The 15,875-nt window shown below is 35.1% G+C and overlaps 2 protein-coding genes across 25 annotated transcripts; one reads left to right on the top strand and one right to left on the bottom strand.

The window, feature by feature from the left end:
- Positions 1 to 533: 533 nt before the first annotated feature.
- LOC147382050 (CDP-diacylglycerol--inositol 3-phosphatidyltransferase 1-like) lies at positions 534 to 9,581 on the bottom strand. 14 transcript variants are annotated; one of them, XM_086429621.1, is made up of 11 exons: positions 7,035 to 9,581; positions 6,798 to 6,890; positions 5,059 to 5,858; positions 4,631 to 4,907; positions 3,683 to 3,832; positions 3,514 to 3,588; positions 2,398 to 2,447; positions 1,780 to 1,826; positions 1,563 to 1,607; positions 1,376 to 1,441; positions 1,026 to 1,253 (listed from the first exon to the last, which is right to left on the bottom strand). In XM_086429621.1, the coding sequence occupies exons 4-7, from the start codon at positions 4,826 to 4,828 to the stop codon at positions 2,436 to 2,438; spliced, it is 435 nt and encodes a 144-aa protein (XP_086285747.1). In that variant the 5' UTR covers positions 4,829 to 4,907; positions 5,059 to 5,858; positions 6,798 to 6,890; positions 7,035 to 9,581; the 3' UTR covers positions 1,026 to 1,253; positions 1,376 to 1,441; positions 1,563 to 1,607; positions 1,780 to 1,826; positions 2,398 to 2,435. The 14 variants fall into 14 exon arrangements, with proteins under 14 accessions (XP_086285759.1, XP_086285747.1, XP_086285751.1 ...); XM_086429625.1 differs by having other exon boundaries at positions 5,059 to 5,151; XM_086429620.1 differs by having other exon boundaries at positions 6,798 to 9,581.
- An 11-nt stretch (positions 9,582 to 9,592) lies between these two features.
- Positions 9,593 to 15,289, top strand: LOC147382049 (receptor-like serine/threonine-protein kinase SD1-6). Of its 11 annotated transcripts, XM_086429611.1 has the most exons (9): positions 11,487 to 11,757; positions 11,855 to 11,974; positions 12,150 to 12,307; positions 12,502 to 12,597; positions 12,718 to 12,951; positions 13,043 to 13,100; positions 13,272 to 13,865; positions 14,514 to 14,585; positions 14,694 to 15,289. In XM_086429611.1, exons 1-4 carry the CDS (start codon positions 11,508 to 11,510, stop codon positions 12,568 to 12,570), a joined length of 597 nt encoding a protein of 198 aa, XP_086285737.1. In that variant the 5' UTR covers positions 11,487 to 11,507; the 3' UTR covers positions 12,571 to 12,597; positions 12,718 to 12,951; positions 13,043 to 13,100; positions 13,272 to 13,865; positions 14,514 to 14,585; positions 14,694 to 15,289. The 11 variants fall into 11 exon arrangements, with proteins under 11 accessions (XP_086285743.1, XP_086285744.1, XP_086285737.1 ...); XM_086429612.1 differs by lacking the exon at positions 14,514 to 14,585 and having other exon boundaries at positions 14,694 to 15,288; XM_086429614.1 differs by lacking the exons at positions 14,514 to 14,585; positions 14,694 to 15,289 and having other exon boundaries at positions 12,718 to 12,754; positions 12,878 to 12,951; positions 13,272 to 14,008.
- Positions 15,290 to 15,875: the final 586 nt, after the last annotated feature.

The following is a 15,875-nucleotide window of genomic DNA, read 5'->3' as shown; positions in this document are numbered from 1 at the left end:
ATTTTTCACATAAATTATCAATTCGAGCTTAAAAAAGGTTCTCTTTCTAAAAGTTTAATACAGTTATCTTCATTCACTATATCATAATGCGCTAAAAACGACTGCTCCTGCAATTGAAAAAGGGTTCATTTTAAAAGAAGTGGTTTTCAAAATTGCAACAGTCTAAAACAGTCAGAAAAAAACGACTATCCTTCACAGTCGAAAAAAAACGACGGTCTTTGACAGTCGGTAAAAACGATAGTAACAGTCGTTTTTTCTTGATTTGTAATAAAAAAAATTATTTTTTTCTAAATTTATAAATGAAAAAAAATGGATCATTTTTAATTATTTTTCTGAAATACAAAACCACTACCGCCAAAATCTGCCAAAATCCAAATGAAAAACTCAAAAACTCAAAAACCTCATTTGCTTCTATTGTTATTTAAACTAAAAAACACCACCACCATAAGCAGTAAACAAGTTAAGTGCTTAGTGAGTCAAGATCTCCAGCCGTGGAGCCCAATCCCTCACTATCATTCCTACTTCCTCTATCCTCTTCTCATAGCCATTTGGAAGTTGAATTCTCCTAATTTCCTCCTCCCCTGCAAATATATCACCTCTATCTGCCTCTCTTAACACCCAAATGAACTTTGTTTTGCTTCGTTCTAAGCCGAATGCGAGTTCTTTGATCTGTTCATCCTCCATCGATGTCATGGTCCCAAACGAGACATATAGGACTGAATTCAATGGTTGTGTATCGAGCCAATTCAGGCACTTGCTTGATTGCCCATCCAAACAGAACTAAAGCAATTGGTAAAGAAAGAAGTGGATTGTGTTTCACAGTATTAACTAAAACCTGATAGAGAAGAATACAGGAACTAGGTGAGCCAAGAGGAGCTTCTTCGAACGTATCAATGTTGAAAGAAAATAAACATACCATTTTATTTTATTTTTTGATAAGTAAAAAATAAATGCAGTACCATTTGAGATCGAAGACTTACATCAATCACACTCTCAGGATAGTTTTTTGCAAGAAGGAAAAGGAGGATGTAAAGAACCTGCAGTATGTATCAAAGAACACATGGAGATGGTTTTCAAACATATGTAGGGTGATAGGAAAAGGTATTGACTCAAGTAGATTATATGAATTATAATTAACCTCAGATGCCACATAGCAACAAGCCATGAATAGACGATTTCCATAGTATGCCTTGAAAAGCCAGTTAGTGCTGTCTTTTACATCTTTATGACTAGCCTTTCCTGACAGAAAAGTACTGCAAAGTAAATTGGTTCAACAAGGATAAAAGAGAAATCCGTATAGAAGAGGAACTTGTGCCAGCAGAAGTCATTCTTCATTTAGCATGAAATTTGAGGATCTACTATTCAAGTAACCCACCTGTACATTTGCAGCCAGTGGCTGGCAATATCCAAAGCGAGCAGTGACAAGAAAATCAAACCAGGGCTGCAAAAAGAATCACACTGAAATGCTCAGAAACAAGGGCATACTTTAATTCAAAGCAAATTATGTAAGCATCAGGACAAACTATCATCCTCATAAAAGCCTTGCAAGACTTGATCTATACCTGTAAAATTGGGAGAGGATTACAAGTAGACAAGCTGTGCTGACCCTGAGAACAAAAAAAAAATACTAACTGAGATGGGTGAATGAAAATTCTGGAGTATTGAACTCTTGATTCACACAAAATATAAAAATAGATAAGGAAGTAACAGAAATGGAAAATCCTAAGCAAAAAAAAAATGAAGTTTTGTGAGTAGCCAAAAAGTTTGATGGAAGAGTACCTATCTGTTGCCACTTAGCATGTCCAAAACAGCACCAAAAGTTGAAACTGCAGGATATCCAAGAGGTCAAACATTTTAATATTTATTCATGTCAGCCTATGTTCTACAGAAGTCCGTAGATTGTAACAACAAATATATGATAGAACACATGCACATCAGAGATAACACAAAGATAGCCGATAAAGACATGTCAGTAATTTTGCAATTGAAGTGATATGTGACATGCATCCCATTCCTATACTCAATGGGATGCATGTCACATATCACTTAGCCATGCCCAAACATTTCTGCTTAAGTATATTTATAAAGCATAAAAGAAACTGTGAATATGAAAATCAACTATGAGCATTAGATTTAGTACAATGCATTCTCCAAATACTTTGATTCCCCTGATGTCCTCTTCATTTCCCACTTTTTACTTCAAATTTTCATAAACAAGAAGGGCTACAAAATCAAGCTTGGCACGAGGACATTGCACAAATGAATTTAATTATCCAATGAAGAAGCTATTTTATATTAACACATCATATTACTAGCACAAACAAATGCAGCAACACTCAAGCTTTGATGGTAAACAACTAATATTCCTAGTTATGATATGGAAAAATTCAACTGCACCTTGATTGAACTTTCGAGCAAACCAACCGTCCAAGCCATCACAGACAAAACTGCAACCACAGATTCTATCAGCTATTATTCGCAGTTCTACAAGCAGTTAAGGTAATAGAGTTCAGGATTTCAAGGAAATTATAATGAAGTAATAATTACCTGATAAAATAAAGAACAGAGAACAACTTTTTGTCGCAAAAGCATCGTGCAAATGCAACACAGTTCATAAGAATTCTTATGTATCCTACATCCCCATGCAAGAAGAAATCATTCATGAAGATCTCATGTGTAGTATAAGGAAGAAATGAAGAATACAAATAGAGAGATTAATCAAGTTAGCATTACTTTTTTCAAACTAGCACAAAAGGAAATTAGATGTATTTACAAGTGGGGCTTTGTTGAAGTTAGATTGCTAGTTTGCTACTCCTACTATTGAAATATACTTTGTCATTTGGATTGCAAACTCCTAGGAGTTGCAACTCTAAACTTAATATGGGAGTTACCAAATTAATCCAAAAATGACATAATAACAACTCCTTATTAACTCTTCCAACTCCAAGAAGCATATATATAAAAAGCCCCAGTGCCAACTCTCCATTATGAAGGGGAAAAAAAGGCTTGCCCTCAATCGGAATCTCTAATGAAGAAAGCTTAATTGACCCAAGCCTCCTTCACACACACATGAACACCCACCCACAAATGCACGCACCCCAACAATAGTAATGGACTGCCTTCTATTTGAATCTACATGACAATAATCTAGCCTTTGTACATGATATTGCTTGCCTCTTATTGAATCCAAATGCAAATGAAGAGTTAATGTATGATCTACCCTCTGAGATTTTAAGCACGCATTCACAATTCAACATTCTTTATGTAGCATCCTTTTTCTTTGTTATGTGTTTCTGTTATGGAGTGTATGTGGTTATGTGATGGCATAGCAGAAGTAGCTTACAATTTTCCGATTTGAAATTTAAAGAAAAAAAATTCTGAAGTATTCAATTGCAATTGAGTATCTTCTTGTAATGTGGCTACGTGAACAATTAGTTGGTCATGTTTGAACATTTTTTTAAATTAAAGAAATCAAAACATCAAAAAAAGTAAACTAAGATCTAGCCAACATACTGCCTCTTGTCCACAAAATCTCAAAATTTCACCAACGAATGCTTCTGCTGCTTTTCGAACTTCTGATGATTTGTCCTAAAAATAGATGCAAGTGTTAAAAGAAGCCCAGTTCATACTTGAAAGTTATTCCAAAATTTTGAGACCATTGCATTTTCTACTGAACAGATACCTTCAGAGCAGAGGCAGCTGGCTTCAATAGGTGCAAAGCATCAGGTGATTCGCTTAATCCAGAAAGGTGCTTTGATAACCAATCAAAAAGATCATTTCGCCCTTCCACACCAATCTTAGTATCAGCCAAGGCAGCTGTAATGTACGGGACCTACAAACCCCAAGCAATTCCATGAAATTTGAGTAATTGGCAAAAAAAAAAGCATTCCAAAACTAACAAGTCAACAGTTACCATCTTATCAAGATGAAAGGAAGATTATTATTACTCTTAGCTAGAAACCCATTAGAACCAGTAACTAAGATGCTCTTGTGCTCAAGAGACTCCACAATACCCTTCAAGTCCATTTGAAAAGATTTTTGAAGAAAGAGAAGGTGAGAGGAAATCTTTTAGACTTGATTATGTCAATCTATGGTTTTTTTTTTTTTTTGTTTATATACGTAAAACAAAGTTATGATAGAGTGCATCGATATTTTATGCTAATTAATAGTTGGTTGGATTACAGTTTTATTGATAATGCAACACCAACTACTTTGTTATGGAGCAACAATTATGTGTGATCATTCACCTACTGGACCACCCATCAAAACCAATTTCCAATTAGAAAAAGTCAGGATAGCTTAATTGCTACACTAACTTTTTAAGATACACGTGGGGCCTGTTTGGATATACACCTTATAGAGTACGTTTCAATAACTTAAAAAAGATTAGAGATCTAGTTAGGTGTCGCGTTCCTAACCAAGGTCAGGTGGCACCCCCATTTTATGCCATGTGGAAATTTTTGTGATCCATTGACCGTATGAATATGTGGTCCATGCCTTGGTGAATCTACACACAAAAGATCAGTTTGATTGGTGATGTACATCCAATGATTATAGTATTGCCTTAAAGAATGATTTTTAATCTTCGGATTTAAACTCTTTATCGAGGGTATAGCTCAGTATTTGTCACCTCAATCACAGTTGATGGCGGTGTTAAATCACTCATGGGCATGTTTGACTTCATTCTACCATGCACGCAAAATGCAGGTGGTAAAGGTTGGGAAAGAGTGCCAGAATAGCTACTGAGCATAAGAACCACAGTTGCCATTGTTGGCCTATCTGCAACATCTTCTTGAACACATAATAGCCCAATGTGGATGCATCTCATCACTTTGCTTGTCAAAAAATTATACCGCAATGTGTACACATATAGCTTAATGTGTACAATGGCTTGCTCACAGGCATATCTGAAAGGAATGAAAACATATATCCATTAGTTAAGAGGAAAATTTGGAAGAAACACATCATCATCAAAGCCTTATTCCAAACATTTGGGGATGCATAAAGGTCCTAAAAATATGAAATAAGTGAAGATTGTCACAGAAAAAGAAAATATACCTAGCACTTCCATTACATATCCAGCTAGTAGAAGTGGCAAAGAAGAGTTGATAGATAATGATGGAGCAGGAATGGGCATAATAGTATGCATCACTGTCAAAAAGTTGGAATAATTCAAGATATTGCAACAAAACAGATTCTTAGGACAATGCAATAGGAACTATCACTAAGTCCAGAACAATTGTGCATATCACTAGATGATAAACTTATAAATATAAAAACAAAAAAGTTCTTACTGGAGAATGTAAATCTAAGATCAAGTCATTCGCTTTATCACTTATAGACCTTAGAATGTAAGCTCTAACTTGCCAGTTCTAGGAAGACAAAAAGCTCAAGTTCATAGCTTAAAAGTTGAAAACCAAATCACACGTCTTTAAAAGAATACAACTTGCCTGGTAGGTTCTGTTCTTTGATTATAAACTTGACAGATGCGAACACTAACATCATTCGGCAATAAGAATCACACCAATTGAATTTGGAAGCGCTCAAATTTAAGAAGGGGAACTCTCGCATTGTGAATATTCTATAGAATGAGCACCACCTGAAATGAAAACCATTACTTCTCTAATGCGAGCTCTTTGATCTGTTCATCCTCCATTGATGTCATGGTCCCAAATGAGACATATGGGACTGAATTCAATGGTTGTGTATCGAGCCAATTCAGGCACTTGTGACGCCGACGTGACCCTTCATCATCGATGTAGATGAATACTGGATTGAATGGTCCAACAGACCAATGCTTCTTGTTTCCTTGCAATGCCTCTTGACCCAACATGTCTATAAATGTACCTTCAATTGGTCTACAAGTATTATAAAGAGCCACTATCGTTGGTATATTATCGTTGGTACATTATTACTCATAAAACTACTTAAGCTATGCCATTTCCATGTGACCCTACCAAGTACACACACATATATATAGATAAAAAGAACTCAAAAGCCTTATAAGCAGTGCATCTATCTACCTATGCATCTCCCACCTGTACAAACCAACTGAAAACAGAAGATGATTGGCCTATGATAAAGATAAAAGAGGACTGCATAAACAGTTTTAGCTAGACACCCCAGTTATCAAAAATAAAAAATAAATACTACCAAGCTGGCTGTCCATATGTATGTCAGCGATAAAATAACTTTAAAGCAAACACAGATTTTTAGTCTACCATGTATGACTATAAATTACAATTAGGTGACAATTGATCTATTAACAAGTACAAGTCACCTCATTTCTCAGATCAAGCATCATAACATAGATTAATTTGGGTAAAAGATGGCTTGCGGATCCTAATCGTTTGTGATATGGGAAATTTTCAAAATCAAAATAGGAATTTGCAAGAGGGCCATATAAATGATATGTACGACAATAATTACCTCTCGAGAATCTCCAAAATCACAAGGATTCTTAATAATATTTTCTCTCGATGATTTCCTTCATATGAACTAGAAATTAAATACATGGAGTTCTAAAATGACTGAAAAACTACCCATTACAATCCCTATCAAAGAGTCACAACTATACAAAACTAAAATAGATTCATAATTGGGCACCCAACAAAGAAAAAAGCTTCAGATTAAGATTTCTTCACAAAACTAAATTAGATGAAGATTCTATAATTAGATCAATTAAACAACTAACATCCAAGAATATGTAGCATTTTGACAAATAACATTAAAATTAGAATCTGAAACCCTAAAATAATTGAGAACAATCTGAGTTTGGATCAAAAGCCTTAACATACCTTAAGATTAGATAAAAAACCTAGCAAAAATCGCATCAAATCCAAGAGAAATCGAAACTTAGTTGCTGAAATGCGATCTTATATGGATTTCCTCTGCAATAGAAGGTAATTCAAAATGATTAGGAAAGGAGGGATCAAACAAAATCCTAAAATTTGCTTTAACAATGAAAAAAAAAACATTTGAAACCCTAAATTAATTATGAAAAATCTATGATTCAATAAAAAACTTTAACATACCTGAAGATTCGATCACAAATCAAGCAAACGGAGAGAGATCGAACAAAGACCTAAAACTTTCGATCAAAAGCTGATTGATTCTGCCCTAAAACTTGTAAATCGAATCTGATTGCATCTTCAAAATCACAAATTCTTTGAGTGAGAGATCGAGCAAAGATCTTTCGATCAAACTCCAATCTATTCGTTTCTAGAAAAAAAATCTGATCGATTTGTTTCTAAAAAAAAAATTCGATCGATTTACTTTCTCAAATGAAAAGGATTGATTGATTATGAGAGACAGAGTCGAGTGAGAGAGAAAAACTTAGAGAGAATTGATCTTCTAGATCGAAACTTATAGAGAGTTGATCTTCTTCTTGAAACGTAGAGAGAGAAAGATGAGAGAGAGAAAGCAAGAAAAGTGACGGAATCGAGAGAGAGCGAGAAGAGCGACGGAGTAGAAAGAGAAGATCAGTCGAGTGAGAGTGAAAGACGAGTAGAGTGTGCATGAGAAGAGAGAAGAGCTTCGACAATGGCAGAGACAAGTTCTGTAAACAAAGGTGAGGAATTTTTTTTTTTTTTTTTAGTGGCTATTAGCACCTCAACTTTTACTTATTACCATTATTGCGTTGAAACGACGGTTAAACGATGGCTTAAAATTGTCGTAATTAACGACTGCCTTTAGCAGTCGTTTTTAATGCAGTTGTGGCGTCGCCAAAACCGCAATATGACATAGTGATTGTAACAAATTGTAACTAAATTCTTAACTTTATAGATAATATGTTAATTTTTTGAAAGGTAAAAAGTTTTATAATGCTTTAAAATATATTTTTTCTCATTCAATTCTTAAAACCCCGAACCGATGGGCACCCGTGTTTTCTTGGCGGTTACGGTTCCATTTATTTTGGAACCGAACCTAAAACCGACAAGAACTATAATTGAAATAATATAATGGTTATAAGTTCCTTGGGAACCAAACCAGAACCAACCCATTGAGACCCCTACCTACATAAATCTCCAAAAACTACCACTACAGTAATTGGGCAGTGCTTTCCAAATAAATCAAGCCTAGGCCTGGCCTGAGATCCTATTAAATACCAAGTTATTGACCTTGGGCGAGGCTCACTTAGGCCTTTTTTTTTTTTTTCCAAGTGATAGAAAAAAAAAATAATTAAAAACAAAACAAAACAAAAATAAAATTTTATGAAATTGATTGTAATTAATTATGGTTATGAAATAAGAAATAATTGAATACAATCAATTTTTGGCGTTTTAGCGTGTCAATTGCTATATCCTTAGGAGGTGCTAGCTATTAGATTTTTAATGTCAGATTTAAAATAAAATGACGTTACAAAGCTAGAATTTTCATAGGAATCGCGCAAAAATTCTAAAAAGGTTTATAACATTGATTTTTGCAAAAACCGACATTATAAATATGTTTTTTTCACTGGAAAACTCTAGGAAGATATTATTATTTATAAAGTTAGATGAAATGCTTTTGTCCATTACGTTCTAGCTCTGACTCTTACCCCAAAATATAAATCATTTCCATCTTCATTGAATATATTTGGAGACCATGACGAAGAAAAGAAAATATTTCATCATCTTGATTCATCTTCATATTGCCATGGAAGAGTTTAGGAAAGCTTTGACTATTTTTTGTTGGATTCCACTCTTCATAGTGGATGTATACTTTGAGTGATGCGTTTAGACTTTAAAGATTGATGCTCCCTCTATGAAAGTAGGAAAGTAACCCTAGAAGCCATCACTGTGTTGCTGAAAATGCGCAGGCCTTCTTATTAGGTTTAATTTATTTGTTAGAAAATGTAATAAATGTAAGTGATAAAAGTTTTTAAAAAATTTTGTGGATAAATCTGGATTGATGCATGTAGCTAAGAAAGAAAAAAACCTTATATAACATTAGTTTTTAGAAAAATTGACATTATATATTTAATACAACGTCAATTTTTATAGAAACCAATGTTCTATGGATGTGGTTTTTCGATTTAATTATAACATCGAGTTTTTGTAAAACTGATGTTATATAAGTGATGGCATTTTCATAATATTGCTTAGTCACATAATATAACGTTAGTGTGACTAAAATCGACGTTATAAAATTTTTAAAATTAGGGTTGTTTTCACCTCATTCTATCACTTTCATTTTCTATTTTCCTGATCTACTCTTTCAATCTCTCAAGTTCTACTCTCTCAATCTCTCAATATGTTCTCTCTCTCTCTTCTTCTCCATCTCTTTCGAAATGTAATGCTTTTGAATTTCCTCCAAGTAATTAAGTAGTTTTCAGAGATTGGATATAGAGTTGGGTAGCTTACCACCAAAATGATTGCCATAGATGTTTAGCTGTTATAGATTGGTGCAATTGGTTAAGGAATTAAAGAAATTCAAATCATTAACATTCCCACTACCAAAATGATTGGAATTCAAATTTAGATCTTGAAGTCTTTTTAGTTTACCCACCTCAATAGGTATTTCTCCTGAAAAATTATTTAAAAGGGACATGAAGTATCTCAAGTCTTGAAGCATTGAACAATGATAAGGGAATCACTACAGGAAAAGCGGGCTATGACGACGATTTTAATTGACGGTGAAAGTCTGACCGTCGCTGTAATAACGATTTTATTACTCGCTCCCTCAAACTCTCGAACTCTGCCTCTCTCATCTCCGCTGAAACTCGAACTCAAACACTCGAACTCCGCCTCTCTCATCTTCGTCTCTCTCATCTCCGCTGAAACTTGAACTCCGCCTCTCTCATCTCCGTTGCTGAAACTTGAACACTCTCTCTCTCATCTCCGTCTCTCTCTCTTCTCCGCTGAAACTTGAACAATCTCTCTCTCTCTCTCATCTCCGCTGAAACTCGAAGCCTCTATCTCATACTTGAAGATCTCGTTTGAAATAGATCTCAAGCTCGAAGATCACAAGCTCAAAGATCTCAAGCCGCTGAAATTCGAACACTCTTTCTCCGCTGAAACTCGAAGATCTCTCTCTATCTTGATCTCTCATACGCGTGAGGGTTCAATCTAATCAGATCCGATCAGATCTCGGCCTCCCGAAAATTAAGGTATGTTTTGCTACGTATTTTGTTAATTTTTCTGTCCAATCGATCCCTAAACCCTGGATTTTTGTTGATTTTTTGTTGATTTTGCTATATAATCCTAATTTCTACAGCGTTGATTCTAATTTTGGTTCGATTTCAATCCAAAATTCCTATTTCGAAAATTTGGTTCGATTTAAACTCAGAAATTTTGGTTCGATTTGTAATTTCTCTGTTATACATATTCTGCATTTGTTTTGTGAGAATGATCTCCATGGCTACAAGCAAGGTTTAAAATCTCATTTTGATTATTTATTAGACCAAATCAGTTGTTCTCAATGACCAATTAAAGCCTTACTTGACTTTCTTTGTACAAGATTGATTAACATGCCTGCATGTTTGGTCTGCTGTTAACTTTATATTTCTAATTTTCTTTCTTTTCTGTAATGTGGAAGTTTCACATGCTAGAGCGAGATGTATTTGAAAGTTTGCCTAAATTTTATCATCTCAAGTATCTAATGATAAGGATTGGTCTTAGTAAAAACCATCTCAATTTGCTGACCTGCTTACTAGATAATTCCCCTAGTGAAGATCTATTCAAATAACATTATCATAGAGTTGTTTTAGTAGCAATTCTATGCCTTTAGCATTTTAGAGTTGTTTTAGTAGTTTGGGGGTAGTTTCAATTTTTAGACAATATCAAAATTATCACTATAAGATCAAAGTGATCAGTTTGCCATTATAATTATAATATCGTAACGATTATTACACTATAATGTCATGCTGAATCTAAACTTATATAGAATGTAGTTTAATCCGGACGTCCATTTGATTATTGTTATAGAGTCTTTAGGATGACTTGTGAAACTCTACATAGTCACACTCTTAAAGTGATTGCTATACTATTGTAGTGATTGATACAAGTGTAGCAATCTTTATGGTATCAATAGTTTAACAATCACTAATATAGTATAGCTAAATAAATCTTTGCGAGATATCTCAAAACACAATTATAATAAGGAAAATGCTGAAGTAACATTGAAATTGACATCGGTTGAGACATTGCTGACATGGATAAGAGTGAGAAGCATCTATGGTTTTGTGGAAACCAATGTCCCAATCAATGTGAATTTCAATATTACTCCAGCACAACTCTTATAATTATGGTCAAATGAATGTTTTATGAATAGATCTTCACTAGATACATATTTGATAAGTTGTTAAATAATGAGTATGCTGATTTGTTAGGTATTACTAATAATACATATTTGGTAATCGTTCATGGAAGATTGCCTAGTTTATCTTTCACTTTAATGAGTTGGGTCAGGTAAATTGGGTCAATTCATAGATAATATTAGGTTAAGTACGGTCCATAGATGGACCGTTTCATTTGGGTCAAATATTTCGTCAATAGTGGACTAGTTGTTTCCTTAGTTTTAGTGGGATGGATAAATTCGAAATGTTTCCAGGGATGCTATTGCCCGACCCCTTGAAGTATTGGTTGAGCAAGAGTTTGAGTCTTAAGAAATGTGAAGAAGAGTGCTTGAAGAACTGCTCTTGCATGGCTTATGCTAATTCAGATGTCATGGGAGGAGGGAGTGGCTGTATACTTTGGTTTGAGGATTTGATCGATGTGAAGCAGGTTAGTAACGGTGGACAAGATCTCTATATAAGGGTGGCAGCTTCGGAACTAGGTATGTTTTTCTATTTGTCTGAGTCTTTCCCTACCCGAATTCTGTTTTATGCAACTTGTTGAAGTCTGATATCTTCGTAACTTTGGGCTTAATGTAGACTCAGATACATGGACTACTAAGAAGAAAAGACGACTCATTGTATCATTAGTTTTGGGGTTGCTTCTCTTTGGTTTGATTATCTGCTATGTTATTTGGAAGAAAAAGTGTAATCGAACAGGTAAACTGATTCATCCACACTTGCAAGCATATTAATTTATATATTGATCTGTAAAGTGCATTTCAGTTCCATTATAAACAGTGATTACATTTTGTAAGCTATATCCTATTGTAATACCCTAAAGATTTTATTTATTTTTCTTCAATTTTATATCCAAATTCTCTTCCACTGACAGGTAACATTATGCACAACCAAGGAACAGATCGTAGAGATGAAAATCGGGAGGATGACCTAGGCTTACCTTTGTTTGATTGGGTGACCATTACAAGAGCTACTAACAATTTTTCTTTTTCAAATAAGATTGGAGAGGGAGGTTTCAGTTCTGTTTACAAGGTAAATTCCTTTTATATTAACCGAATGTATTATCATCTCTATGATCTCCAATGACCATTGTGTCGTTGAGTGTCTGAATATGATCCATACTGAAGATGGAGGAAGTACCTGCCTAGTTTTCATGTTTGCACTTTGGGTACCATTACTGGTTTGTTATCTTTAGTTGATGGATGCTTTGGGTGCACGTTGTGCAGAGTACTAGTTCTGGTGCTCAGGGTGAAGTTTCTTCTTATCATGGAACCACAAAGTCCAACATATATTAGCGTCCACTTCTTATAGTGGAACAACAGGTGAGGAAGGAAAATATATTTTCCTTTTTAGTGTATATTCCAGTATTTTGATAAACCTATCCAGCATTTGCACGTTTTCTGTTTATACTGAAAATGGGGGTGCTTTTGACTTTTTTCCAGTGGTTTGGGAGTTAAGGCGACAAAAACCAGTGATTAGGCAAGTTACTTCCTCACAACTGTGAAATGCTGTGGACACTTATGCATCGTGCTGACTATAATTATATGATTTGATTTTTTTTTGCTATTTGTTTTTCGGATTCAAATCGAAGATGGTGCTCAGTTCTGCAGTGGAATCCCGATGTCGCCACCCAACTCATTGTTGCATCTGATGATGATAATTCACCTTCTCTAAGAGTAATCTCTTTTTGAGATATTCTTTTTCTATTTAGGTGTTAGTTTAATAAGCATGTTAAGTTCACTAATTGGCTATTATATTTATACACAGCTCTGGCATGTGAGAAACACGATATCACCAGTGAAAGAGTTTGTTGGTCACAATAAAGGTCTGGGACAGCAATAATTCATTTGCCTTTCATTTAGACTTGTTATTTTTAACTGATGGTTTATAATCTGGAGAAGTGTTTATGATATAGCAGTTCAATATATTTTAGTACCTCTTTCTTTTCCTTTTAAATAAGTTGGTCTGATGCTCTCTCTCTCTCTCTCTCTGCAAGTTGGTTGTTCTTACTGTTGCAGCATTATTACTCATCTTACATGTTTTAGGGAATTTTATTCCAAGAAGAAAGAAAACTGGTAAATAGGCATACTTAAGCTCATTTCTATTATTCCAAGAAGAAAGAAAACTGGTAAATAGGCATTTTTGTGTGTGCGTGTGCAGGTGTTAAGTATGTGTGTTCAACCCCTATAATGGTTCCCATACCAAACTGTCCTTTTCTTCATTCTTTTACAAGTTTATAGTGAACTGACAAGTTGTTATTCAATTCTTAATACTATATCAAACCATTTTTACTGATCTTTTTTTGTTTATGAAGATTGCGTACTATTTTAGTTTATTCTACCTACGGTCAGACATTTCCAGTGGACGAAGACTATGCAAAGGAACCCATGGTGGTTCCACCACAGCTGCACCTCACTGTCCTTGGTATGGAGAACTCCACAGCCGAAGCACCAACAAAGCCTCAGCATGTCGTACTGAATCATCTCTTCATAGAAAAAGGATGGGCTTCTGAGTCACTGGTTGCTCTCGGACTGACCCATAGGTTTCAATCTAAATATGTTACTGTAGTCCTCTACAAGCCTCTGAGAAGGTAAAGAACAATATCCTTTTCTCTCTCTTTTAACGCTCTTTTGCATGAATCTGTAAAAAAAATTTGAATTCTCTGTTTGTTGGTTGAGGGCATTTCTGTTAGTAGTTCAACTTGCTCCACTTAAACGTTCTCATCTTCATCTATTCTTCCTGTGTTTGAGAAAATCATTTGGTCACATGCTTTGAAAAAACTTCAATTACATTAGGTTAAGGCTTAAGATCACAGTCCTTCTATGGGATTTCAAGTATATTGAGGCAAGGTTTAAAATCTTGTCTCCGAGACGTTATCTCGGTCTGGAGAAAAACCCAGATCTAAAATGAAGCAATTCATCAATATTTCAAGGTCAATGTTTTGTGTTTGATGGAAACTGAAATTATCTTGATTGAGTAAAACTGCTCTTGTTTCAAGATCAATGTTTTGTATTGACTATCTTAACAAAGGTAAACCTGAGCTTCTTTCCAAGATTGTTACCTTGCTTGGTTGTCAACCAAAATTGATGTGTTTCCGCGGGGGTGTGAGAAGATACAAAACCTTAATATGAATGTTGAAAGATGAGGAAAAAATATAGGAATAGCTTGAACAGATGATAAACTAAGAGTCTACTGGCAACTGCCAATTGTGATGGTTTGGGTATATAAATCATTGCAGTACTACCCTTTTTGGAGAAGACCACCTTCTTCTTGTATCCAATCGGTCTTGTCATCATACTTTCTCCACTCTGTAAGTATAAATGACAATGAATTTCCCTTTTTTCTTTGTTTGCGCATGCACACATGCTTGTATGTGACAGTGGAACTTGAGAATAAATTTGCATATCTTGGTTTGCAGTGATTCTGAGTGGCTTCAACCCAACAAGATACATTATGAGTATTTACTTCAGTTAGTAGCTGCAATTTACTAAAGCTAACACTGTGGAGAGCATATAGGGATGAGATCTGTGAACATGGAAAGGCAGTGATGATTGCTTGATTGATTCTTCATATGTAAAGGGAGTTGCGAGGCTAGACTGCTACATCAAAATCTTTGCAATTTTTCTTTGTAGCGTTGGATGTGAAGCCAATGGCAGTGAGTTTAAGACTAGAACCAATGAAAAGAAGTTGGTTGTTGGGGGAGAGGGAGGTGATAAGCTGATATATTAAATGGATGATTTTTGTTCTTGTCTTGTGCCCTTTTAAATGCAATCCCCAAAGATGTTTTTATGAGGTTCAAACTTCAAGGCTGGAATTAAGCGAATGCGCCATATGTTTATCGAAAAGTAAAATCAGTAGCTCGTCAAGGATGTCTGGTGAGAATTTGTATCATGGTCCAGTAATAGGTAACAATTTCAAAAAAACATATTCAGCAATGCTGATGTTTGGGGTCAAGGTCATCAATTTCAAAACATAGGGGCATTTCCATTATTTAGCAATACATCAGGGGGCTGGTGTAAAATTGAAATTTTTTTTTTAAAAGCTTTAACAGCGACGGCCAAAACCGTAGCTACAGATCAAATTTTTTTTTCAAAAAAAAAACATATAGCAACGGCCAATATCGGCTGTCGCTATGAGTCCTGCACAAAACGACGTTTTAGCAAAAAATTGGCCGTCGGTATAAGATATAGCGATGGGACTATTAGCGACGACTTCCGACGGCCTCCCTGGCCGTCGCTAGATGCCTTTTGCGACGGTATTTGTCTCTATAGCGACGGTCACGGCCGTCGCTATAGCCCTATTTTACTGTAGTGAATGGATCCAAAAAAAATGGTTTCCTCCAATATAAAATAAGCGGAGATTAGGAAGATTAAGGCCTATGCCAAGTGGAAGACTACCAATTAATTGGTTTTTTTATACAAAAAAATTTTCTAAAGACGAAAGATTGCAAAGAGAGGGAGGAAAGTGAATTATGTGAGAAGGTGTATCAATGCAGTGTTGGTGGCTGCTGTCAAAAAGTATGAAAGAATGGTGAAACAGGCAGGAGAAGAAAAAGCTTGAGATGGCACGCTACTGGCAATGAACAGAAAATGGCAGATGG

The sequence above is a fragment of the Akebia trifoliata genome, unplaced genomic scaffold (genome assembly GCF_017979445.1).
Source record: "Akebia trifoliata isolate Shusen 1 unplaced genomic scaffold, ASM1797944v1 Contig00072, whole genome shotgun sequence".
Taxonomy (NCBI): Eukaryota; Viridiplantae; Streptophyta; class Magnoliopsida; order Ranunculales; family Lardizabalaceae; genus Akebia; species Akebia trifoliata.
This window is presented reverse-complemented; position numbering and strand designations above follow the sequence as displayed.

What these genes read in the sequence shown, in the direction of transcription:
- LOC147382050 (XM_086429620.1), bottom strand. Translation starts at nt 4,828, where the DNA reads ATGAGATGCATCCACATTGGGCTATTATGTGTTCAAGAAGATGTTGCA. An exon ending in CGCCATCAACTGTGATTGAG is followed by an intron (nt 3,833 to 4,630) that starts GTGACAAATACT and finishes TGGGGTTTGTAG; the next exon opens with GTCCCGTACATTACAGCTGC. An exon ending in CAGCTGCCTCTGCTCTGAAG is followed by an intron (nt 3,589 to 3,682) that starts GTATCTGTTCAG and finishes ATCTATTTTTAG; the next exon opens with GACAAATCATCAGAAGTTCG.
- LOC147382049 (XM_086429611.1), top strand. Translation starts at nt 11,508, where the DNA reads ATGGATAAATTCGAAATGTTTCCAGGGATGCTATTGCCCGACCCCTTG. An exon ending in GAAAAAGTGTAATCGAACAG is followed by an intron (nt 11,975 to 12,149) that starts GTAAACTGATTC and finishes TTCCACTGACAG; the next exon opens with GTAACATTATGCACAACCAA. An exon ending in GTTTCAGTTCTGTTTACAAG is followed by an intron (nt 12,308 to 12,501) that starts GTAAATTCCTTT and finishes CACGTTGTGCAG; the next exon opens with AGTACTAGTTCTGGTGCTCA.